The sequence below is a fragment of the Penicillium oxalicum genome, chromosome II (genome assembly GCF_001723175.1).
Source record: "Penicillium oxalicum strain HP7-1 chromosome II, whole genome shotgun sequence".
Lineage (NCBI taxonomy): Eukaryota > Fungi > Ascomycota > Eurotiomycetes > Eurotiales > Aspergillaceae > Penicillium > Penicillium oxalicum.
Window position 1 is genome coordinate 4,442,724 of NC_064651.1, and position 23,141 is coordinate 4,465,864.

General features: G+C 51.4%; 9 protein-coding genes across 9 annotated transcripts; 3 read left to right on the top strand and 6 right to left on the bottom strand.

The window, feature by feature from the left end:
* Positions 1-291: 291 nt before the first annotated feature.
* POX_b03402 (uncharacterized protein) lies at positions 292-3,198 on the top strand (the record flags this gene model as incomplete). The annotated part of the gene is made up of 6 exons (XM_050112299.1): positions 292-780; positions 834-1,193; positions 1,250-1,399; positions 1,464-1,583; positions 1,652-1,739; positions 1,790-3,198. 6 exons carry the CDS (start codon positions 292-294, stop codon positions 3,196-3,198), a joined length of 2,616 nt encoding a protein of 871 aa, XP_049972645.1.
* Positions 3,199-4,203: 1,005 nt separating this feature from the next.
* Positions 4,204-6,725, bottom strand: POX_b03403 (uncharacterized protein; the record flags this gene model as incomplete). The annotated part of the gene is made up of 3 exons (XM_050112300.1): positions 4,204-5,842; positions 5,957-6,195; positions 6,276-6,725. 3 exons carry the CDS (start codon positions 6,723-6,725, stop codon positions 4,204-4,206), a joined length of 2,328 nt encoding a protein of 775 aa, XP_049972646.1.
* A 1,024-nt stretch (positions 6,726-7,749) lies between these two features.
* POX_b03404 (uncharacterized protein) lies at positions 7,750-8,873 on the bottom strand (the record flags this gene model as incomplete). Its single annotated transcript, XM_050112301.1, has 5 exons — positions 7,750-7,935; positions 7,995-8,045; positions 8,110-8,544; positions 8,638-8,774; positions 8,867-8,873. 5 exons carry the CDS (start codon positions 8,871-8,873, stop codon positions 7,750-7,752), a joined length of 816 nt encoding a protein of 271 aa, XP_049972647.1.
* A 643-nt stretch (positions 8,874-9,516) lies between these two features.
* On the top strand, positions 9,517-11,197 carry POX_b03405 (Ribosome assembly protein 4; the record flags this gene model as incomplete). The annotated part of the gene is made up of 3 exons (XM_050112302.1): positions 9,517-9,741; positions 9,800-10,878; positions 10,954-11,197. The coding sequence occupies 3 exons, from the start codon at positions 9,517-9,519 to the stop codon at positions 11,195-11,197; spliced, it is 1,548 nt and encodes a 515-aa protein (XP_049972648.1).
* Positions 11,198-11,779: 582 nt separating this feature from the next.
* Positions 11,780-12,349, bottom strand: POX_b03406 (putative secreted protein; the record flags this gene model as incomplete). The annotated part of the gene is made up of 1 exon (XM_050112303.1): positions 11,780-12,349. One exon carries the CDS (start codon positions 12,347-12,349, stop codon positions 11,780-11,782), a length of 570 nt encoding a protein of 189 aa, XP_049972649.1.
* Positions 12,350-13,730: 1,381 nt separating this feature from the next.
* Positions 13,731-15,551, bottom strand: POX_b03407 (uncharacterized protein; the record flags this gene model as incomplete). The annotated part of the gene is made up of 2 exons (XM_050112304.1): positions 13,731-14,128; positions 15,482-15,551. The coding sequence occupies 2 exons, from the start codon at positions 15,549-15,551 to the stop codon at positions 13,731-13,733; spliced, it is 468 nt and encodes a 155-aa protein (XP_049972650.1).
* A 3,386-nt stretch (positions 15,552-18,937) lies between these two features.
* Positions 18,938-19,156, bottom strand: POX_b03408 (uncharacterized protein; the record flags this gene model as incomplete). The annotated part of the gene is made up of 1 exon (XM_050112305.1): positions 18,938-19,156. The coding sequence occupies one exon, from the start codon at positions 19,154-19,156 to the stop codon at positions 18,938-18,940; it is 219 nt and encodes a 72-aa protein (XP_049972651.1).
* Positions 19,157-19,341: 185 nt separating this feature from the next.
* Positions 19,342-20,640, bottom strand: POX_b03409 (Velvet complex subunit B; the record flags this gene model as incomplete). The annotated part of the gene is made up of 4 exons (XM_050112306.1): positions 19,342-19,618; positions 19,704-20,180; positions 20,262-20,341; positions 20,413-20,640. 4 exons carry the CDS (start codon positions 20,638-20,640, stop codon positions 19,342-19,344), a joined length of 1,062 nt encoding a protein of 353 aa, XP_049972652.1.
* A 375-nt stretch (positions 20,641-21,015) lies between these two features.
* On the top strand, positions 21,016-21,585 carry POX_b03410 (uncharacterized protein; the record flags this gene model as incomplete). The annotated part of the gene is made up of 1 exon (XM_050112307.1): positions 21,016-21,585. One exon carries the CDS (start codon positions 21,016-21,018, stop codon positions 21,583-21,585), a length of 570 nt encoding a protein of 189 aa, XP_049972653.1.
* Positions 21,586-23,141: the final 1,556 nt, after the last annotated feature.

The following is a 23,141-nucleotide window of genomic DNA, read 5'->3' on the forward strand; positions in this document are numbered from 1 at the left end:
GATTGTGAGGATTTTCGGCCAGAAACAAAACTGGCCGCCAAGCGGGTTCTTTGTGCGGCGCGGACTTTGCTGACTCAGCTGTGAAGAGCCCGCCCGACGGCAGCAGGCTGTGGTGGGTCGCTCCTTCCTTTTTTGTACATACTCGAAGTATACCAACATGGCAAAGCCGATTGTGTGGTCTCTGATCCCATCTGCTTCTTCCAACAACCAGCATAAATTCCTGCCATAGAACTTCCGTCCTAAGTTTTCTCTGAAAGTAGCTCAAATTGTGGAGCCCAAAGGAGGAGTGACATGGCTACCACATCTCGGCAGTTAGCATTTGACTCTTTTGTTCCACTCACAGTCAGGGACAGCACACGGCGGGCTGGAACAAGACGGGCAACGACCACGGCCACAAGCATTGCCTCTCAAGACATTATCTGTGCCTTAAGCGAGTCACGAGGAGTCTCGTCAATCGTGGGAATCGCCTTTGTGAACCTTGCGACAGCTGAAGCTGTCCTGTGCCAGATATGCGACAGTCAAACATTTGTCAAAACCATCACCAAAATAGGAATTTTCGAGCCGAGCGAGGTTTTATTCATGCGTACAGCGCAAGAGACAAAACTTCGCTATATCATTGAAGAAAATCTTCCTGGTCCAGTGCTCACGTTCGTCGATCGCAGGTGCTGGTCTGACAAAGCCGGTCTGGAGTATCTTGAACGTCTTGGATTCCCAGACGAAGCAGAATCTCTCCAAACCACGCTAGAGCGCAACTACTTTGCAGCATGCAGTTTTGCAGCGGTTTGTCTGACCAGGTTTCAGAGCTGCTTTATCGGGATGTTAATCAAGTCCAGGCTATGAGGTACATTGAGATCGAACTCGAGAGGACTTTTGCAGCCCGATCCTTACGCATCAGATTTGAGCCCTGTGAAGGATCAATGGTCATAGATCTGACCACTATCGTCTCACTTGAATTGATTCAAAACCGACAGGATGTCAAATCAAAAGATTGTTTGTTTGGGTTGCTGAATGCAACTACAACACCGATGGGGGCCAGGTTGCTTCGAGCCAATGTTCTTCAACCCTCTACTGAACGTGTCAAGTTGACTGCAAGATACAACGCGGTAGAGGATTTATCGACCAAACAAGATATGTTTGTTTCCGTGCGCCAAGCCTTGAAAGGCTTCGTGGATGCAGACAAAGTGTTGACATCGGTAAGAGCTCCAGTTCGAGATGATACCTCGTTCAGTTGACCGACTCACTTTCGTAGATAATCCTTGTACCAGTCAAGCGTACGGTGCAGTATATCGAGCAATCGGTCAACTATGTGATCATGCTCAAGACATATGTCTCCGCAATAAAGAAGGTTTACCTGGCACTTGGGCCGGCTCAGAGCGAGATCCTCACCACTATTCGAGAGGTCAGTCTGCACGAGTAGGAAGGGGTGAGAGGGTACTTGGATCTCATAGTTTGGATCATGCTAGCTGTGTCATCCTGCTGGTCACCGCGCTGTCGAAGAGCTGATCGCGAAAACATTAAACGAGAATGTTGCGTATCAAAACAAGCCTCTGGACCTGCGGAACCAGAGAATTTACTGTGTGAAGGTAAAGTTTTGAAAGCGACCCAGCGCCCTTATCCTAATAGAACGGCTCGCCCTGACTACATGCAATAGACAGGCGTCAGCAGTCTATTGGATGTTGCGAGACAGATTTACAAAGAAGCCAACGCTGATGCAGCGGAGCTAGTCGCCCAACTGGGGGGTCGGGAACGTCATATATCCCCTGAAAGAAGTCCTGCTAACTTTGTGTAGAAAACTTTGACATGCTTCTGGACCTGAAGTATGACAACGCTCGCCAATACTACGTCAGTCTTCCAGCGGGAAGAATCGAACCTCTACCCGATGTCTTCATCAATGTTTATCGCAAGAAGAACCGCATTGAATGTCAGACATTAGACCTGGTGAAACTCAATCAAAAGATTGCCGATGCCCACAGTGAGGTAATAAGTCTGAGCGACCAGACGATCCAAGGACTACTCCATGACGTATGTGCTGAGGTGGCAAGTCTTTTTCGCATCAGCGAGGCAATAGCGATGTTAGATATGCTGGCATCCTTTGCGCAGATTGCAACAAGCTATGGGTACATCCGCCCTGAGTTGACAGCAACCCTAACCATCAAAGCTGGTCGGCATCCTATTCGTGAACGTATTCATTCCAGCGCCTTCGTTCCCAACGATGCTTGTGCCACTCCTCAAAGCCGTTTTCAAATCATCACCGGTTGTAACATGAGTGGGAAATCAACGTATATCCGATCAATTGCGCTGATGACTGTTATGGCGCAAGTGGGATCTTTTGTACCGGCACAGTACGCGTCTTTCCCAATCACACGTCAACTGTTTGCGCGGATGGCCACCAGCGACGATGTTGATGCCAATGTCTCCACATTTGCGGCGGAAATGCGCGAAATGGCCTTCATCCTTCGACACATCCAGCCATGTGCAATGGTAGTAGTGGATGAGCTTGGGCGCGGCACAAGCACGACGGACGGTCTCGCGATTGCTCTCGCTCTTAGTGAAGCGCTCCTGGCCTGCAATGCTTGGGTCTGGTTTGCGACCCACTTTCACGATCTTGCCCGTATTCTGTCTGAGAGGAACGGCGTGATCAATCTTCATCTGGTCGCCGACATCACTCCGTATGCAAGCAAGATGACTATGTTGTACCAGATTGCCGAAGGGCCGGTTCCGGATCGAAGGTACGGTCTCGAGCTGGCTAAGTTGACAGATTTACCACAAAAAGTATTGGAGACGGCCAGTCGAATCTCACAGTCAATGAATCGACTCACTGAGCGCAGAAGTAGTACTTCACGAGCGGTTACCTTGGCGCGAAAACGAAAATTGCTTCTCGGTCTACGGGAAGAACTCATCATGGCTCACAATGGGACAATGGATGATGCATCTCTTCGTCAGTATCTCATGAAACTCCAACGTGACTTCATCTTGCAGATGTCACGTCTTGAGCAGGAGACGCAATCACAAATTTATGATGAAAGTGGCATGCCCGAGGGAGGTATCGTTGAAGAACACACCTGCGGGCAGTCTGCGGTTGGGGAAGCTCAGTCAGGCAAGCCATTAGACGAAGATCGAGCGGCGATCACTTCTTCCGGCTCCTTGCTCCTCGACTCTGAAATCGAGTCTGGATCCGAGAGTCCCAAACTGATATGAACCGGCTAACAGATCTGGTCTTGATTGCCTCCCTGACGCGACCTTTACACGTCCCTTGTGCGCTGATGGCGCACCCAAAAGGAAATTGGGCATCCCTACGCTGTTGCAACATTGCTGGCACCACATTTTTTGTCTTCATTTCTTGTTATCCTAACATGAATTGCGTCTCGGAGGTCCCCCCGTCTCGGACAGGTGAGTTCCATCAATGTAATAGCTTGCAGGATCAAAGTAGTGATATCTCATAAAATTCTGGGCATTCTACCCACTTCTATTAGGGCATGCTTTCGTCGTCCTTGGGGCATGAGTACTCGCTTAATGAAAGACAAACTGGAGATTTCTAAATATGTGTTACAGAATTCTTTTCAAGGATTTTACCTCTATTCATTTCTCCTGCTTGCTGGCAAAATCGCAAGAAGACAGACATACGACATCCACGTAGAACACGAAGTGGTCTCCTTGGTAAAGTCTTGTCTATTCGGTGGAAGTCCGTACGGCGGATAGATTTTTCTAGTAACCTCTACGTAGAATGGTACCTATTTACCTCCATAGACCCACAGGCCCTTCCATTCCCATACGGGGGGAAGGGGGGGGGGGCTTTGGATAGGTCTCACCCTCCAACTTAAGGCTAACATGTTGAGCTGTTCACACATCCATGTAGGTTCCTATGTATGGAACTGAAATGGATGGAAAGCATTAGTCCTCTCCAAACAGAGACACCATACTGCCTCTGAGTGGAATGGAATGCATTCGATACCGTCCGCGGTAGAATTGGAGAAGCTTGGCTGGCAAAAGAAATTACGGGAAGGAGTGGGACGTCAAGCGTGCGGTCGAATTCTTTGGGTAGACTATCAACGCATGGTGTATTACAACCTTATCAAGTCTACTCTACCTGGTAAATTTCCAACTCGCTTTTGACTATTCGAAACACGACGGCTTCTCCTGTCTTAGTCATGCATCTATTGAACGCTCACTAATTCATCGAAATCAAAAAGAAGACCAAGCTGGTCATCCAAAGTGGAAGAGAGTTTGCTTGCCCTTCTTCTTTTTGCCCTTTTTCCCATCGCTAGGCTCGTCGTCCATATCGTCCATTAGCTCGGCCGGAGAAGCTCCACCCGAGGATGGATTGGACCCCCAGGCGTTGGCTGGTGCAGCCTTTCGCTCATCCCATCTGACGTACCCACGAGTCTTGCCCGGCATCAGCACGTTTGGTTTCGCCGCCACGGGCAGGGCAGGGAATGCATCCGCACCGGTACTGGGTCGAGCTGAATTGCTCGATGTAGCTTGAGAGGAGCGGGGGGCCGGAGTTGTGTAGGAAGGGCGACTGATTGAAGGTGATGGCGCGGCAGCAGCCCAGGGAGTAGAGGAAGCAGTGTTGTTGCGACGAGACGAGGCCCCGACTGCTGCAGAGAGAGGAGGGAAAGGGTTGGCTGAGGATGATGATATGGCACCACTGCGGCCGACAGCGGAGCGTGAAGATTGCGCCGTGGACGATTTTAATCGCAAAACTCGACTGCCACCTGTGCTCACAGTGCCTGGGGACATACCGGGTAATAAGCCCCCGGGGCCTGGTAGCGCAGGGTAATCCTCATTGATAGCTCGCCAGTCATTCCAGGCTTGGAGGAGACTGGTCCGCTTGCTCTCGTCTTCATAGATGTCGGCAAGCTCTTTGATGAGCTTTCCCAGCTCAGAGCTTGATGTGTCAAAGAGAGAAAAGAAGGCGTCGATGAGCTCTGTCGCACCAATTGAGGCTGCCCGATAGTCAGAGACTCTCTTCCGGAACTCAGCCAACTTGGTGGCATCATTGTGCAAAAGATTTGAGGCTCGCTCAACGACGGCGGCATGTCGCAGACGACGAGCTTGATCTTGCGGACTCAATGGTTCAGAGGTCGCTGCAATACTGAGACTCTCTAGCTCAGCCGTGGGAGGTGGACGAGATCTCGCAGCCGAGTTGGGTGTGGCTGCGGCAGATCGGGCAGGTGCTTGCACCGTTTGCGTCTCATTCCTACTAAGCTGTCCACCAAAGCTGCGTGTCGTGACTGACTGGGCGCTCTGGATGGCTTGTTGCCTTTGAAAGGCCTGCTCCGCGCGCCCTAGCGGCTGTGCACTTGAGACTGGCAAGGGCTCGGCGTTTGGATCCCGGCCACGACCAGCTCCTCGTCGTTGACGCTGGGGTTGGTATGGGCTTCGAATGTCAAATTCCGCGAGATCCACCATTCGTGCATCGCGACGAAGATCCTTGGAAACTCCGTTAGGATGAGCCTCGAGCTGATGCGCTTTGAGGTCCATCTGAGACTCAAAGACCATGAACTTCTTCTCCAAACACTCCTTGTCAAGACACAGGAAGTGATCTTTTTGGAAATGAGCCTCCAAAGCGTTGTAGTCAATGTAGTACTGTTGCTGACGATGGGACGCTCGCCGGTCGCAAATGTGGCACCGCTCGTGCTTGTCGCGGCAGTGGGTGTAGAGCTCGTCGTCCCCGTAGAATCGGATCCGACAGAATCCACACTCGGGATGACCTTTGAAGCCACTCTGATCAATGGATCCAGGCTTGTGATCGCCATGTCTTTCATGCTTTCGCAACTCGGCCACAGTGAAAAGAGTATGTTCGTGTGTGAACACTTTCTTGTTTCGTGTGCAAAGGTCACTAAAGAGCGTTGAGTTAGTCGCAAAATCTTGCAAGGCTAGCTTTGACGCTCTTGATGCGCCTTTGAAAAGCAAGTTTGGAACAATATCCCCCCCTTGAAATCTGAGGACTTACCACATCACTTTCCCGTGCTTGCTCTTCACATGACGGTGTAGATCTGGCCAACCAAGACAGGCGACATCGCAGTCTTTGTCAGGGCAATTGTATCTAAGTAGCAAGACCGTGTCCTCAAAGATCTCATCTTTCTCATATCGAATTCCCAAGTTTTCATCTGTTCGAGCAAAGTCGTTTTGGTCAAACTCTTCAAAGCGGCGCAGGGGGTCATCGGTAAAGATAACAAAGGCAGATTCAGTCTACATACAAGAATTAGGTTAGAGCAGTTCGCGACAATTTTTTCAGAACAGGGTCGTCGACAAGGAAATCCAGCACTTACTCGACAATGCGCACAGCCTTTGTTCTTGTACAGGGCGCGAAGGCGGAGCGCACAGATGTGACATGTACGGTGGTTGCAGGGCGACACTGATGTGTGCTCGACAGTTGACGCACAAATAAAACAGATCTCACCATCATCGGCGTCATCGGTAGCGGTAGGGACCTCTTTCACGTCATTGACCATCGCAGTTGGCGTAGGTTGAGGTTCAGGCTTGTCAACCCCATTTTGGTGCTGGTCTTTGCTCTGGCTTGCGGAGCCTCCTCGTCCGCGCCCCCCGCGACCTCCTCGTGCACCGCGACCACGGGCTTTGCCGCCTCGCCCTGCGCCATCTGCAGTGTCGTGGGGTTCATCAGTGCGAGCTGGGGGATAGGTCCCTCCGCGGCCACGACGACGGCCACTCCCACGGCCGCCCGAGGCTGTGGATGGGGCAGTTGAGATACTATCAGCCATAACGAGGAGCCACGCACTTCAGGTCAAAGCTGTGGACCCTAATTTTGCAGAACAGGTGAGCACTGCACAGATTGGAAATCCAGACAAAACTTGGTGGGGGAGGGAGACGGGGGAAATTCCACTGTCCGCGGCGGCCGCAATCTGGCTGACTGATCATCGCCGCGGCACAGCACAGCGCCTGCACTTGAAAAGCCTATATGCATGTTGATAAGAAGTCACGCCCATATACATTGTCTGTGGCTGTTTGGAGATACCAATTCTGCAGGAAAAGTAACTTGCTGGAATTTATAGTTGCAAGTGTGAGTTGATTCATGAAGAGGGTTATCTGTCCCACCACATGACGAGTACCTTGGGCTCAGTAGGTACCTTAAGCGAGTCAAACAGATCCCGGTAGGACACTCTATAGATGTGCTGGTTCAATGCATAGATACTTCTGCCTCAGACTTGAGAATTGTAGTCCAAGTCGACTGAGGATAACGAACCTGATCAATTCAAGTAATGCAATAACCGATATTGAAACACCACAACGAATGGTGATGCTGGATGACTTTTACAGGCAGCTTACCACGATCATTCCAGGGGCAGCACTGACCCATCACTGACTGAATTTAGATCTACCATGCCAGATGCAAAGGTGGAAGCGCATGAGTCGATACGTTGCCTCTACAAAACCCATTGCCTGCGTAGACCAAGTCTTATGTTAAACCTGCTGGAGAACATCTAATTGTAAAATTTTCATTTCTCGACAGCTGCACCAACTCCCGCTGGATGTGAACACGAGTGAGGATAAGACAGAAAAGAGTCGGACTGCAGGAACTACTGAAGCGCCAGAACGTGAGTCGAAGGATGTAACAACAAGTGAGCTTGCCAGGCCGGCATCCCTATGCAAGATGAATCACAAAAAATAAAAAATAAAAAACAAACGAGCGAATGTACGGTAGACTGAGGAGAGTCATAGGAAGTCAAGTCCACTGCCGACAAGATGTGCAGTAGGAGTCGTCAGAGCCATGTACATCTCGGGGTCCTACTCTTCCGGGTTGTACAAATTCTGATTCAGAATCTTGGTCATGGTGAACATGTGGACTCGGTCCTGCTTGAATACAGCACGCATGGCGTCGTCACAGCGAATTTGACGGCGGTCACTCGGGTCTTGAAGTTCGTTCTCTCTAATGTATTGCCAGACCCGTTTGACGGTCTGTGGGCGCGAGAGCTGGTTTGATGATGAGCATACGGCGCTCTCAAGGAACTGGGGGAGATGGCAAGACATACCGTTGTTTCACCTAGTAATGCAGACAAGGGAGCCGATAAATTCAATGGTTTCTAATGCGCAAGGTGAGCGAGATGTTGCGCAGAGGTGCCAAGTGAGTTGTCGTCAAAAACTTACATGGAATCCGCCCGATCGATTAACCTCCTTCTTAGAATCGGGACCGGAGTCGACATCCGAGTCATCCTCGGCCTTCACCCGTTTTGAGGTTTTGGGCTTACTCTTCTTCTTTGGCGGAGCCGCACGCCTTGTGCTTGCACCTCTTGTCTGTCGAGCTCGCATATTCTCCTCCGCCTGCAGTTTGGCCGCGAACAAAGCATCGGCGTCGACATCGGTCTCGATCTTTTGCTTTTTCGGGGCCGGTGGCGCACTTGTGGATTCCGGTGCCTCCTCGCTATCGGTCTGCCGCTTCGCAGGCGAAGTGGAAGGAAAAGGTGAGGGCGCCGAGTCAACGTGCGTGTGCCCATTTGTGACCGTAGTCTCCTCTGGTGATTGGACATCATTTCTGCCAGCAAAAATATCAAAACGCTCCATAATGAGCTGCTTAATTTCTGGCTGTTCATTGTCAGCGACCAATGTCCATCGGAATTGACGATATCCATAATGTAGGTAGTGCGCTCAAGCAACAGCTGCACGGGATGCGCCCACCTTCTGCGGAGTGAGATCATAGCCAATGACGTCCTGAAGACCTTTGCGGATCCGCTTCTCAGAAATTGTATTCAGATCGCTCTTCGCGAGAATCGAGTCAATGATCCGAGAGTACTCATCGCGCTTATCGGATGATACTGTAGAATCATGTTAGAGACTGAATTGAAGCTTGCTGGCGCGTCAGCTGGCCGCGGAGACCAGCGACGGTGGTATTCCCGAGTCAACCTACGCGACATGATGCCTGTTCCACACGGCTGACGGTCGACTTGCGGCCCTTCCCACCCAATTGTTTTCTGCGAACAGAAACAAGCGCTATCAGACTGTCGCAGGGCTCGATCGGGGAGTCGAATGTGATGGTGTCAGAAGGTACTTTCGCGGAGGATTGGGCAGGTATACTCGCACTGGTGCTTGAGGACGGCGGGGGTACGATAGCTGTGCCGAGATTGAGGAAGGCGGAAGCCACATCCAACACGAGGAATGAGTGACCTGGCAATTGATGGGCAGTAGAGGGACTCGGCCTTCTAGAATCAGATTCCACGAGGACTTAAGCTCATCACCCCGCGTCGGCAGTAGCTCCGAAAGCAACTGCTCGCGCCAGCTGCGATTCGATGCGCGCCCACCCGGCTGGGGAAGATGCTGACTCAGCTATACAACCCGTCCGCCGGACCGCCCCGGCGGTCGCTAACCTCAGCGCCGGGCAGAGTCACGAGATGTACTGGCACGTGATCATATCAAGTGGGCAACGAGGACGGAGGGAAAGGCAGCCCCACTCGTAGTCGTCGATAAGCGCAGATAAAGTACCTGTGCCATATCCACGAAGCGATAAGATAAGCTGCCTAAACCAAAATTTCTTCCACCAACAACCTCCCACCACCAACAATGGCCACTCTTCTTCCTCCACCTAGCAAGCGCCAAAAGCTTGCCCAGGCCGAAAAGGCCCGGGAGCAGCAAGAGATTGACAGTATCCCTACCGACTTGGGCAGTGTTCGCGTTCAATTCTATGATCAAGCCACGGGGAATGCTACGGGACCCGCGGTCTCGGTCCCTGTTGCAGATGCAAATATCAAAAACCTCGAGACATTGTTGAACACTTTACAAGGCAATGTAAGTCAACCCTTGCTCCGCTCAGTAGACCAAAACATAGTCTGATCTGATCATTCAGGATGACGACGATCGAGTACCATATCGGTTCACATATCAATCCGATAAGAAAGATGGACAAACAATTGACATCCTAGCGGACTTGTATCATTCGCTTCTTCAACCTGGGATCAAAACCACCGAGGACACTGTCCCTCTCTTTTTCACTCCACAAGCTGTCTTCCGTGTGAAAGCCGTCTCTCGATGCGCTGCATCCATCGCTGGCCACGGCGAAGCCATCCTTGCAACGCAGTTCTCGCCCATCAATTCGTCCACAATGGTATCGGGCAGCGGGGACTCCACCGCTCGAATCTGGGATTGCGACACAGGTACCCCACTCCACACCCTTAAAGGGCACACCAGCTGGGTACTGGCGGTGGCATACTCGCCCAACGGCGCTATGATCGCGACGGGTAGCATGGACAATTCGGTGCGCTTCTGGGATGCCAAGAAGGGCGAGGCGCTGGGTGCGCCAGTGAAGGGTCATTCCAAGTGGATCACCAGCCTGGCCTGGGAACCCTATCATCTGCAGGAATCTGGACGCCCTCGTCTCGCCTCGGCCTCCAAGGACTCGACCGTTCGGATTTGGGACGTCGTCTCGAAGCGCATCGAGCACGTTCTCACTGGACACAAGGGCTCGGTCACCTGCGTCCGATGGGGTGGCACCGGTCAGATCTACACTGCCTCGCATGACAAGACCATCAAGATTTGGAACCCTAAGGATGGCACTCTGATCCAAACGCTGGCAGCACATGCGCACCGCGTGAATCATCTGGCCTTGTCCACCGACTTCGCTCTACGCACTGCTTACCATGACCATACCGGCAAGGTGCCCGTGACGGAGTCGGAGAGGGTAGCCGCTGCCCGCAAGCGATTTGAAGAAGCGGCCACGGTGAACAACAAGATTGTGGAACGATTGGTGTCCGCCAGTGACGATTTCACCATGTATTTATGGGATCCAGCCGCATCCAACAAGCCCGTGGCGCGAATGCTCGGTCATCAGAAGGAGGTCAACCATGTCACTTTTTCGCCCGATATGGCCTACATTGCATCCGCCGGATTTGATAATCACGTGAAGTTGTGGAACGGTCGCGATGGGAAGTAAGTACTGCCCGGCTTTACAATTCCTGATTTTTCTTTTGGTTGTTCAATTTACTGACCGATGCCTCTTGACAGATTCATTACCACTTTCCGTGGTCACGTTGGTGCTGTTTATCAGTGTTGTTTCTCGGCCGACTCCCGAATGCTCGTCTCCTCGTCTAAAGATACCACCTTGAAGGTCTGGGATGTGCGCACAGGCAAGCTCGCCACCGATTTGCCCGGGCACAAAGACGAGGTCTTTGCAGTGGATTGGAGTCCCGATGGACAAAAGGTTGGAAGTGGAGGCAAGGACAAGGCAATTCGAATCTGGCGAAACTAGTAGAATCGGAAGAGTTGCGCGAGTATAGAGTCTGGTCCTGTATAGAAAGATACCCATCATTGATTTCTACCGCTTCGGCATACCGTTTTATCTTGCGCATCACGCATCATTCTTCCCGTCCGAAGGGAGCAACCTTCTTTGTCTCGATAAGCAGTCTCTGCGTGAGCGTCACGTCCCGATACTTCAAGTTGGATGAGATGTGAGCAATCATGTTGAGCACCACATAAACAAGACATTGCCGACACCACCGGCCAAGCACACACACACGATGCATGTACGTTACCACGTTCTTTACCGGCTCACGTAATCTACTGCATGATTCGAAAGGTACTCATATTCCGCAGGTGGCAGCATGTAATGATTAATTCAAGGAATGGATTAGTCTAGTATAAAAGAGACTTGAGCATCAAGATATGACCAGTAGGTAAAGATGAGAAGCACCAAAGAAAAAAAGTCAAACGCTCATGCAAATATTCTTAATCCACAAAGCAGTGCGAGCCAGGCTGTATCCTTTCAGATCTCATGAGAGGGAGAGCAAGATAGTGTTTCCTCCCTCAAGCCTTGGCGACTCTGCCTTCTGGCTTAGATGTACTGCCAGGCAGGGGTGCTACCGGAGTAAGTGAAAGCACGGGCCGAGAAGCCCAGGCAGTCGTCCTTGTTGCCCGAGGGAACCTTCAGGTTCTCAATGGGGGCAAAGACCTGGTAGCGGTTGTCGGTGGTCGGGCAGGCCAGGAGACCGTCACCCTTGAAGGTCCAGTGAGCGGCATCGCCCTCGGTCTCGTAGGCGAATTCACCGACGATGGAGCCCTGGGGCATGGCGGCGGAGTGGGCCTGGGTGAAGCTCACGGCACCAGTGGGATCGACGTAGATCTGCTGGCCGCCGGGGACTTCGACGTCCAGGGCGTTGCCACCGGGAGCGATGATGGTCTGGTCGCCGGGAGGGCAGTTCTGGACAGTCTCACTGGGGCAGTAGGAGGTGGTGGTGCCACCGAGGTAGAACTTCTGGCCGGCAGCGTTCAAGGAGGCATACTGGATGCCGGAGCCGGAGCGGATGGCGACCACGCCAAAGGATGGGTTGGCGGCCGGGGCCTGGCTGGTGGGCGCAGCGGCGGCCAGCAGAGGGAGGGCGAGGGAAGCAATGAAGGTCTTCATGTTGAATCAACGGGTTGAGAAGTGGGTTAGGTTGGAGAGGATGGTGAGGGATTAGATTGAAGAGTGATGGAAGTAGATTGGCTTTTGTGAGGAATGTTGTGATGATGATATTTCAAGAGTATCCTGGGAAGGGAATGCCAGTCCCTTTTATACCTTGGCTGGAGGGCCACGACATGATGAAGTTGAGAGACTCTGGTGATAGACAAGTCCTGATCATCCGAGGATCATCAAAGGTCCATGTCTCGCAAGTGCGTCTCCGCAATGGAGTCTGTGGATATCCTGGAACCGAATCCCGTGACTGGCGGCCCCGGGACAGGGTCGTATCTGCCCGTTTCTCAGAATAGAATATGGGGCTCTGAGGAACTTGCCAGTGGAGTTGACCCTAAGACAGTTTGACAACTCATCTCCAACCATGAATGAGGTGATGGTGGACTGATGAGGTATCGCTGGATGAATCATGAATGATGATTCTTCCTGTAATCCACATTTACCCGTGCCGGTCCCGCGGAGTTGCCGACGGGAGTGGCGACATTGTTGGGGGAAAAAGACCCGTGTGAGACATGAGATATTCGTGGTTCTTGGGTGAAGTCACGGCGCCGCTGGACTATGATGCAACGTTAAACCCCATGGAGAGAATATTCCTGCCACCCCAAGTCTGGGAAAATGCTCCTTTCACAATCATCAAATCTCTGCCTGAGGGAAAACATTGACTGGCTGGGAATTTGAAAACCCCCCGAAAAATAAAATAAAATAAAAGACCGTATTTTGATGGCAAGACATGACTGGATCAAAAAAAACCCCTGACAATGCATAGTTATCCAGGTTCCCGAGTGATCATCAATCAAATATCCTATGGAATGGGGATAGCGGGGGCTAATTTGACGGCATACTCTCACTCTATGCATTTTGGACACTTGTTGACCTAAGACATTGCGGGCTACATCAATAGGCCATCAAGTTCTTCTGGAGAAGAACCTACGACACCATAGAACCGGCAGCCTGCAAAGAAACCAGACAAGAATATGGTTGTAGACATTCAACCCCGGAATTCTCCCCCAAGCTACCCACACCAGCATTGCACCTCTCAATGGAATGACGCATTCTGCCTGGAAAGAGAGAGAGAGAGAGACATTGCGAGTATGACAAAACCCTCCGAAAAGGGTTCGAACGGGTAGAGGCGCAACTTCCTCAGAATGAACGAGTTGATAGTCTGTCTCCACCGGCACAAGCCACGATGCTGTGGGGATCTGCACTCCCACGCGCCCGACTGGGACTAAACCGGATGTGTCCCAATTGTTCATGTCTCAGTTGCCAGAACCGGTGCTCTCCTGTCCATTGAGCCGACGGGGGGGCATGACGAGATTCCCTTTCGGCATTATCCTCATGGCAGCGGTGATTCTCTTGGCACCGAGGGGATGCGACACGCAAAAAAATCGAATTCCTTGTGTAAACCGCCACCGTCCCCGATTGTGATGAGGGGAGTCGATGTCCTGCCGACAGAACCGAGCGTCTCCTGGGTGGTGAGAATTCTCCTATTCTTCACTCTCCGGCCCACGAACCGGTGGAGTCGTGCCAGGCGATGATCAGCTCCAAGGAGAAGCTCAATCTGTGCTGGAATCATCCCCCCATCAATAATTATCCCGGCTCTATTATTCTCCCGGGATCTGCGATGATCGATCTTGCAACCATGGTTGATGGACCGAGGGTGGCTGTTCTGTGTGTGGATATTGGTGAGTTGCATCAGGACGGGCAACCCGGGGTTGCAGATATCACTTGTGACTGGTCGCTCGGTTAGATCAACTGGCAGTAGGCAAGGGTAGGTACCCTACTGATGGTACTTTAGGTGCTACTACAGTACTGACTACTGCGTGTAGTAGGGGAATACGAGTATAATGCCGCAGTCCATGATGATTATTATTAGGTACTCACAACGGTACTCCACCGGCGATGATGCCATAATCGCAATTAAAGTTGGCCGGCTCCGAGTCAGTTGTCTTGCCGACTCGCATGCGTGGGACTTTGCAACACCCAAAGCCCCCGCCAGGTCTCAGTTGACCGTGTGGACAAGGCGAGAGAGAGAAACGGAATTTCCTGCATAGTCTGTATTATTCTGATCTCTGATGCAACATGCCCGTCCGAGCAAGTAGACCATGTCTGCCACTCGGCTACGCTCTCATCGTTGCCCTCGATTGCAACCGAGGTGGTGCAACGTGTAGTCCCGACATGTATTCACAATTTCATAGCGATCCTCACCACTTCTTACCACTCCCGAGGGCTGGCTGCTTCTCTGTGCTGCTTCTACGTGCCGCTGTTTCTGCGGCTGCGGTACTCCACTCGGCCTGATACACTTGCTCCACCGCGTCATGCGTTTCGAGTATCTCATGGTGCAGATCGGAATTATCACCTTCGATCGGCTTCAACGGCAACGCTGCTTGCCATCGTTCGACTCTCTTCTACCTTCATAGCGTACTCCATCATGGACAAATCGAGAAGTAGAACATGTCTCAGTCTCCTCCATCCTTCATGCGAGGTCATACGCTCTTCCGCTTGTCAAATCATGTCACCAGAGTCACCTCCGACCGTACAAGAATAGGAACAAGTTTCCAGTAGGGTCTCACAACACTGTAGAGCGCCGGCTCGCTCGTTGCCACCGAATTTAGCATCCTCGGGGATTCTCAATTGTCATGTAGGCTTTGTGCAAGATTGATCTCGCGTACATATGCACCGTGCGTGGTACGTAGCATATAAGTCAGACATGACCAACCGATGACAATTGATGCCTTGGAGACTGAGATGTGTGCCTGTTGATGTCAGGCACCGAATTTCTCTCTCTCCCTCTCTCTCTATGCTCGGCGCTAGCAGGGATTAAGCTGTTGGCAACTTGCTACCCTGTCAATGCTGTGGCCACTCGCACATCAACAAGAGCTCCCCTTGACTCAGTCGAGCAAAACTCAAATATAGACTTTAAAATAGCTGCACCCGCACTCTGCTATTCGTGACACCAAAGTAAGACACTTTCAACTTGGAAAACAAAAGTGCAAAGAAATTACCAAACATTCGCCTGAGCATTGAAGCAGTCTTGCTCTCTGTTCGGGGTTGTTTTTTTTTTTTGCCTGGAAAGTCCCTACTCACTTACTTCACAGACTCGGACAAATTTCACACAGTACCTATCTTGCATCGCTTTCCACTTCATGAACGACATTGTCCTCAAAGAAGCCTGAATAAAATTCGAGTGAACCTTCGTATGCCATCAAGGTGATGAGAACACATTTCCACACAACTCGTTGACAACGCTCGGATAAAACCTGTCAGAGACTTTGCAGCACCTGCCAAGACACTCAACACATCGATTCCCGCTTCCTTGTGCCCCCTCGAAAGGAGCTACTGTATGTCTCAACGCCCACTCCTGCCTGTCCGTATTCTTTTCGTCCAGCCCGACGGAACGTGATGACAGAGGTGTGTGCTCATAGAAGGTTGAAGAGCCTTCTTCATATCCGTACGTGTCTTCTTCCCCCACCCCCCACCCCCCACTGGGAGTGTGAAACATGCATACGCCTCTCATGCTCGGTCGTCCCAAGACGGACTAATTTAATTTGCACGACTCGTCTCCGAGTTGAGGAGAGAATGCCTCTCGGTTTCAAATTGTTCTGGAGGGATAGTGCAGGATTTGTGGATTATTCATGTTTCCACCTACCTTAGTAGCTACATGTACGAAGATGAGGTACATGACGCCGTTGCGCCAATTCTCTGCTGAAATATTTGATGGGGCTCGACACTCATCTATTGGTGGACAAATGAATTGGAAGCTTCATTGAGGTAGACTGAGTACTGACTGTATGCCCGTTGATCAGTCTCAGTACATATATGAGCCTTGGAGTTTGTTCGAGATGACCAAGATTGTTTATTTTAGCGGCACGGTTAGCGTCCAGAGGCATCCCCTGAGAGCCTTCCAGGTCAAGTGTAAGCCTTTCAACAATGTCTCACACCAAAAATTTTCCGGGATTGGCACAATTACCTGCAAAATAGAGATCTCTCATCAAGGCTCTTTGGATGATGCATTTTACTCATTCGGTTTTGTGCGCAACACATAGATATAGCAGGTTGTCTATCAACCCGTTCTGGTCCCCGTGCTTTGACAGCGCTGTCGTCCGTTGCCGGATGTCCACAACTTCTCCAGGCCAAGGAAACATAGAGACCGTTGACGGGTCAATGGAATGGAACATAATCTAGGGTTATAGCTGGGGAAGCAGGAATTGTGGGTGCTAAGGACCAAGGTGAAATTCAGGTACATGCTGTTACACTTGTAACAAGACTCCTCAGGGCAACTGTTCGAATCTGCAATCTCGAGAAGGGGGAAATTCCCCGGGGAAAAAGTTAAGCTGCTTCTCTACTTGAATGAAAGTGGTTTGGAGATGGCGGTTCAAAACGACGGGAAGAGCCACTCACATATTGCATCCTGCCAAGACCAGGAGCTTGCAGGTTTTTACTTCAAATTACGAGGGACCATAATTAAATATGCTGGTCTCGCCCAAACAACACGCACGTGTCCACTGGCAAGGTAGACCTGGCGACCACAAACCTCACCTTTGAATCAAAGTAAATGATGGGTTCTATGAACCATCACTTTGCTATCATTTTTGACAAGTCTCGTCACTATGTGACAGTAAGTGCTGTGTACCTGTTACCCACATACGCTGGAAATCTTATAATCCCTCGACTGGATATATTTCATGCGGAAAAAGACATGTACCCAGTCAACTGGCTTGATGTGTCTCAGTCATTGGATGGATCAAAGAGGTTGTTTGAGCGCTCTGGCGATTATTTTCCAAGTATCACTGACATCTGTTTCGTGAACATTGAATAGAGCAATACGCCACGGAATTTCCTTCTTTATCGACTGTTCACATCCGATCTCTCCATATCAATCTGCCAAACCTGCTCTAGAGGAAATTCCACAGAGCTACTAGGTGTGAGCTCTGACTGAACTATCTCAATGCACTCCGGCCCCAATTGCTGGATTTTCATCGCGGAAACTCCGCTAGTTGGACCAATAAACACTGCAGTCTCGGCGCTTAGTTTTTCTACAAGGGCTGCATGGAAGCATGGAAACATGTACAGAAATCTCATCCCATGCAGGCCTTTCTTACTAGGAGGTTGCCTCAATCTAAGGTAGTCTCCTGAGAAGTGGGAGAAGAAGATGCCGTGAGAAATCAATTGAATCCCTGTGACTTGAGTCCGTGCTGTGCATCTTTCACCTTGATCGTACCGTAAGGTAGAGATACAGTTGATAAACTCAGCATCTGTTATCGGCGTTTCCACCTTATTTGCTATGATTGATACCCAAGACAATTTTTTTCCCGAAAGACAAGGCTACTTCAGTCCTGAGAGGGATCTAAGGACTCGAATACATTGCAACGTCTGGAATCAACATTGATTGCGGACGATGAATGCCAATGGAAGGAAGGTACCGTAACGCGACTTCTGCCCGACGAGGATCATTAAAGTGTGATTCTGCTACCCTTCAAACCAACTGTCTGTCGCTGAAAGTCCGCACAATTCCAGTCCACAACGATAGACAGTCTCTCCCGATGTGAACGATAATTAGACTCGATTTGGTGCCGTTCTTTTGTCCTCAAAAGCTAGAAGATTCACTCGTTGACTACCGTAGTATTCTGGGGCTTTGGAATTTAGGAACTCCTGTGATTTATAATAGAAATACACATTATATTATAGAGAGACGAATCTAACATTTCTCACAAGACCGCCTTTCAGACTGAATCACTTGGGAAAACCTCCAAAATTATAGTCCTACAGCATACAAATAAAAGCAACGGAGAGCTCCTTGCCCATAGCGTTTGAAAGCAAGAAATCTCCAGCTTCTCCCAGTTCGAACCAGCCTTTAACTTTGAGAATTGAAGGTGTACATACCAACGTTGGTTGCAACTGTGAATGATGCTGATTTTATGTAAAGCAGTCTAGATAGACGAGAGTCACGTAGAATGGCCGAGGTTCCAAACAAAGTGCTACTAATAGAAATCGCAAGCTTGGAGTCTTTGAGCTCTACATACCAGTGTGCCTCGACCAAAGGATACATAGACTTACCCAAGCGCTGCGGGGATTCTGTGATTTCTTCAAAAGTCCAATTTATTTCGTGGTTTGGAACTGCAAGCCCCTGAGACTTGTAGTTGCGATTTTTCATGGCCGGCATCCAGTTGATGCCTATTTCGACTCTACCATGAGTAATCTTGAGCTCGAAAAATTCCATATACTCCCCCAGGCATGTATGTCGATAGCTGGGCATCTAGAATTATTTTACGACCAAAAGAGACAAGGACAGGGGGAAAGAAACAGACAATGGTAAGAATATCCTGATTAGCAGGGAGTATATACGAGCAGGAGTTCGCGCCTCCGTGGTATATAAATGTGCGTGGCCCTCAATAGAAACAAAAAGAAAGACCACAAACTGGAAGATCAAACAAGGTTCCCCCAAAACAGTTGCAACTCCTGCGCCGATCCGTGTAGCAAGCAAACCGGACAAGATTTATAGAGAAGGGGAGCAAAAGAAGGAAAGGGGGAAAAAAGGCAAGATTAAAACACCCTCGAGCAACAATGAAAGAAAAAAAAAGACCAGCAGGCCACCGAAAACACCTGATCGTAAGCCACCACGCCGTCCGTTTTGACCCACCACCTGAAGTCTTTCAAAATCCGCCAAACAAGAGCAAAGGAAACCAAAAAAATAATAATAGTGGAAATCGAACATGTACCCATGACACCGTCAATCGTCACACCAACATGCGTGCGAGCCATGTGCCTTGACTCCCCTAGGAGATAAAGGGGCCTCTCGCATAACGCCTTCTGTCCACTCTTCGAGCCGCAAGGACTCGCATCGGCTGAGTAGGTTGGTCCGCCTAGGGAACGCTCCTCCCCTGCCATTCTTCCTCGTCTTCTCAATCACCACGTTCCTCCCCAAGGCACGGATACATGTTCTCAGCTTAGAAATCGTCACCATCGTCGTCATCTCCATCTCCACCCCGGCCACGGGGGCCCTTGACTCCATCCTTGCGGATAGGAATTTTGATGCCTTGCAGGGCAAAACATTTGCTCAATTGAGTGCTTTCAATGACACCGGGGAACTTCTTGGCGGAGAAGACCTGGAACGGTTCACTGAAGACGGAGGCCAAAATGGGGGCAGACCCATGGTTGATCACTGGCGCACCGTTGGCGCTCTCGGGGGATTGTGTGCCGACGTTGACGAAACTCATTTTCAGGCTGTGGGAGAAAGAACAATTAGCCATCTGGACACACGCATCGCGCTGACTTGCACAGAGCAGGGACTCTTCAGGTCCGAACATACCGAAAAGTGCCTTCTGTTCGCACACTCAAATCCTGGAGAATGAACCAAACGCCGATCTTGTTGTCGGGGTCGGTCAACCGGAAAGCGCTGGCGCTCAGACTGCCAATCAAATTCCGGGTGAACATGCCCCCCTGACCGCCGGACATGGGAGGCACCGGAGACATGGCCGCGGGCATCTGGCCTCCTTGCGGATAGCCATAGGGTGGGTACCCCACCGTCTGCCCGTAGGGATTCTGATACATCTGCTGTTGGCCATAATAGTTGTTCATCGGCGGGTACCCCACGGGCTGCCCATAGGCATTCTGGCCATAGGCGGGGTAGGTTGGCGACATGTTCTGAGGGGGCGGCGGATACGAGGAGGACATGGCCGTGGAGATAGAAGGGGAGGTGGCTGAGTGCTTCACAAGGTTCACTTCATTCGTACCGTCGGCGTTCCATAGGTCCACCGTCAGGACGTAGAAAGATGTGTCGATTTCGCTATATCAAGCAAGCGCGAAGGTCAGACAGCAGCACAGGGGGGGGGGAAACCAGCCAGCAGAGACAACGGGGCGGGCCTACTTGATATCAATCTCCTTCTCTGTGTGTTCGTCTCGCACGATCAATCGGATACAAGGTGGCGGGGTGATAGGTCTTCGGTCCTAGCGAGCAGAGAGAACATGGTCAGTCAGGAAGTCGGTCCCTGCCAACACATTGAGACCAAGACACGCACTTTGTCACCAAAGCCACACATGCGCGCCCGGATAGGTTGTTGAACGACCTGGAGGGACCAGATCCGACCTTCGTGGCACGTCGAAACGGGCGCGAGATGGTCGGTCGATCGCATGGGACCTGTCCCTGGCGTTGGGTACGCGGCCGGAGGACCAGGCATCCGGTCCATGGAGAGCGGCGGCGGTGGCGGGGGCACCGGATGAGCCCTTTCTTGCTCGATAGCATACATGGTTCGCGAGCAAGGAGAAACCGAGGACGATGGACAAGCAAGTCGAGAATCGGCGGATGGGTCGCTTCAGCTTAGACGCGACAATCTGGAAAATGGATGGGATTGACTAAAACGAAAATCGGAGTGTGGATGAACACGGCGGCGGGGGGGAGTTGGATTTGATAGTGTGACATGCGACCCCGCGGAATCTCGACGTCACAGTTGAAGCATTGACTCCAGGCGGGAGCTAAAGCGGACGCGAGTGGTCTTATTTAGCGCGCGAACGAAGACGAAGGATCGCGTGCTTCAAGTGGGATAGTTTCACCCACACTAGGTACTGACTGACTGGACGGAAGGGGAATCGGCGAGCTGCAACTCAGCCGGGCGGGATTGAAGATGGTCGCGAGAGGGGGTTGGTCAATAGAGAGGAGAAGGGGACGCGATGACGATCCCGATCGCGAGATTTCAGGGCGACCAAGTGAAAATTCGATCGAGAGTGACGGTCGGTGCCCCAGGCCAAACCAGCGGAAAGAAGCACGGGAGTGGCGACTGGTGAACCGAGAACCGCGCTGTCGGTACGGGAAGAGGGCGGTTGAGCTGGTCGAGTCGAATCGTGGAGGGACGAGGCGGAGAGGAAGAGGAAGAGGAACTCCAGGTGGAGTTGGCGCGGGCGCAAAGGCCGAGTCAGGAGAATCTCAGGAGGAGCAGGATGTTGGGATGTTTGGGGAATCGACGATCTCTCCAACTGCACAACGCCTGGAAGCTCTGAATCAGTATGAAGCAAATTCGAAGGATGGCCCCGCCGGTCGCAACCCGCTGGTGGTGCGAGCCATGATCAGTTGGCAGGATGCGGGAGATGGGCTGGATATCCACGGGTCACTGGCCCAGAGATTATGGTCCGACACTAGTCGTTTGGGGAGGGGAAGAGAGCTGGACGACTTACTCGACTGCTCTGGAACGACCTGAATGTGAATAACGGATTGAACAGGAAGAATAGTGCTGATGATAAGAAAAAAAAAGCCCAAGTAGTTTCCACGACTGCCCAACAAGACGGTCGAACAGCGAGTCGGGAGGAAAGTACGAAAGGTAAGAGAGCGGAGTGGGGGAAAGAAGTGGGAGTAGAAGGTGACGTTCTCGAGGACCGAAAAGGAACGACCGAAAGGGAAAGCTCATCAAAAATGACGAAAAAGAAAGCCTACCCCCAGAAAAAGGGAAAAAAGAAAAGAAAAAGATCAAAAAAAAAAAAGAGATTCAGGACAGGAGATGTCGGCGCGTCCTTCTTCTTGCTCTGTTTCGGGATTCCTTTCTCATCTCCTATCCGATCGGATTGCATACATTTGAAGCAGACCCCGTCGGGGCGACAGGTCTGGTCCGATGACTCTGAACCGGCTGTGTTTTTTCCCTCTGTGCACTGTTGTCCATCTCCTGCATCTTTGCCTTTCTGCAAGTGTCCCATCAACCCCATCGACCAAGGTGGCCTACCAGAATCCTCCTTCCCCCCCCCCTCTTTCTGCTCGTCTCGCAGAAGCTGTCAGAGGTTCCCAACTCCTCTCCTCGACAAATCAGAGAATCGCCCCGGACGACGAAGAGAAGAAAGATCCGCGCTGCCGGCGCAGGAACCTCGATCCGGTCTGTCGGGTTCTCGCTTGGACGAATGAGGATCGTCTCATGTCCTCCAAGGAGGCTCCGCCTTCATGCATTCGGATGGCTCCAGGCGTCGCTTGATGAGAGGCAGAGTCACGGTGGTCGTGCTGAAATCTGGCGAGAGAACACAGTCACATAGAGTCACATGGTGTTTCCTCGCAGACAACAAGTTCCGGTTCGGAGGGTGGTGATGTGGTATTCTGGTGCGTAGTCGGGATGGACGCTTTAGGGGGTGAGATGATGGACGAGGAGACCGTTTGCGGAAGTTCGTCTCCCGTCGAGTCGGGTCTTCTGTCTGCGGCGGAGGCAGAGGTCCTTGCACCGACGATCTACAAATGCTCATTGGAGAACAGCCGGATTCGCGGCTGAGCACATAAGATTCGGTGGTGTCTGGGCGCTTCTCTCCAATATCTGGGGGTTGGTACCACAGTAGGTCTGGAGTCTGTCCTTGTCCTGGTTACGGTCGGTCGTTAGGGTTGACAAGCCGAATCCGGCCGCTGTGTGCCTTCGAGGGTGTCTCGATGCGACCAGCGATCTCAACAACTTGTTTTGGGCATGGAAGGGCTATCCGAGGCCGGTCGGCGTTCTTACAATCTGTGGCAACCGAAAAATGAACAAGGGCGATGGGATAAACTTGGACGTGGACGTTTTGTAGCAAAATTTTGGGTCAGCGGTGAACAAGGAGTCTGATGGGATCTATTGCTTGACCCTGAGCCGTTAATGCCAATGGCTGGCATTCAATTCGAGCCTCGGCGCGTGTTCCTCGCACCGTGGTTCTGATCTATGCGTCGTCCAGGTTCTTCGGTTTTTTTTTCTTAACACTTTAACCTTCAACCTCCACAGACTCTCTCGTGCTGGAATCTCTCATCCTCACCGCG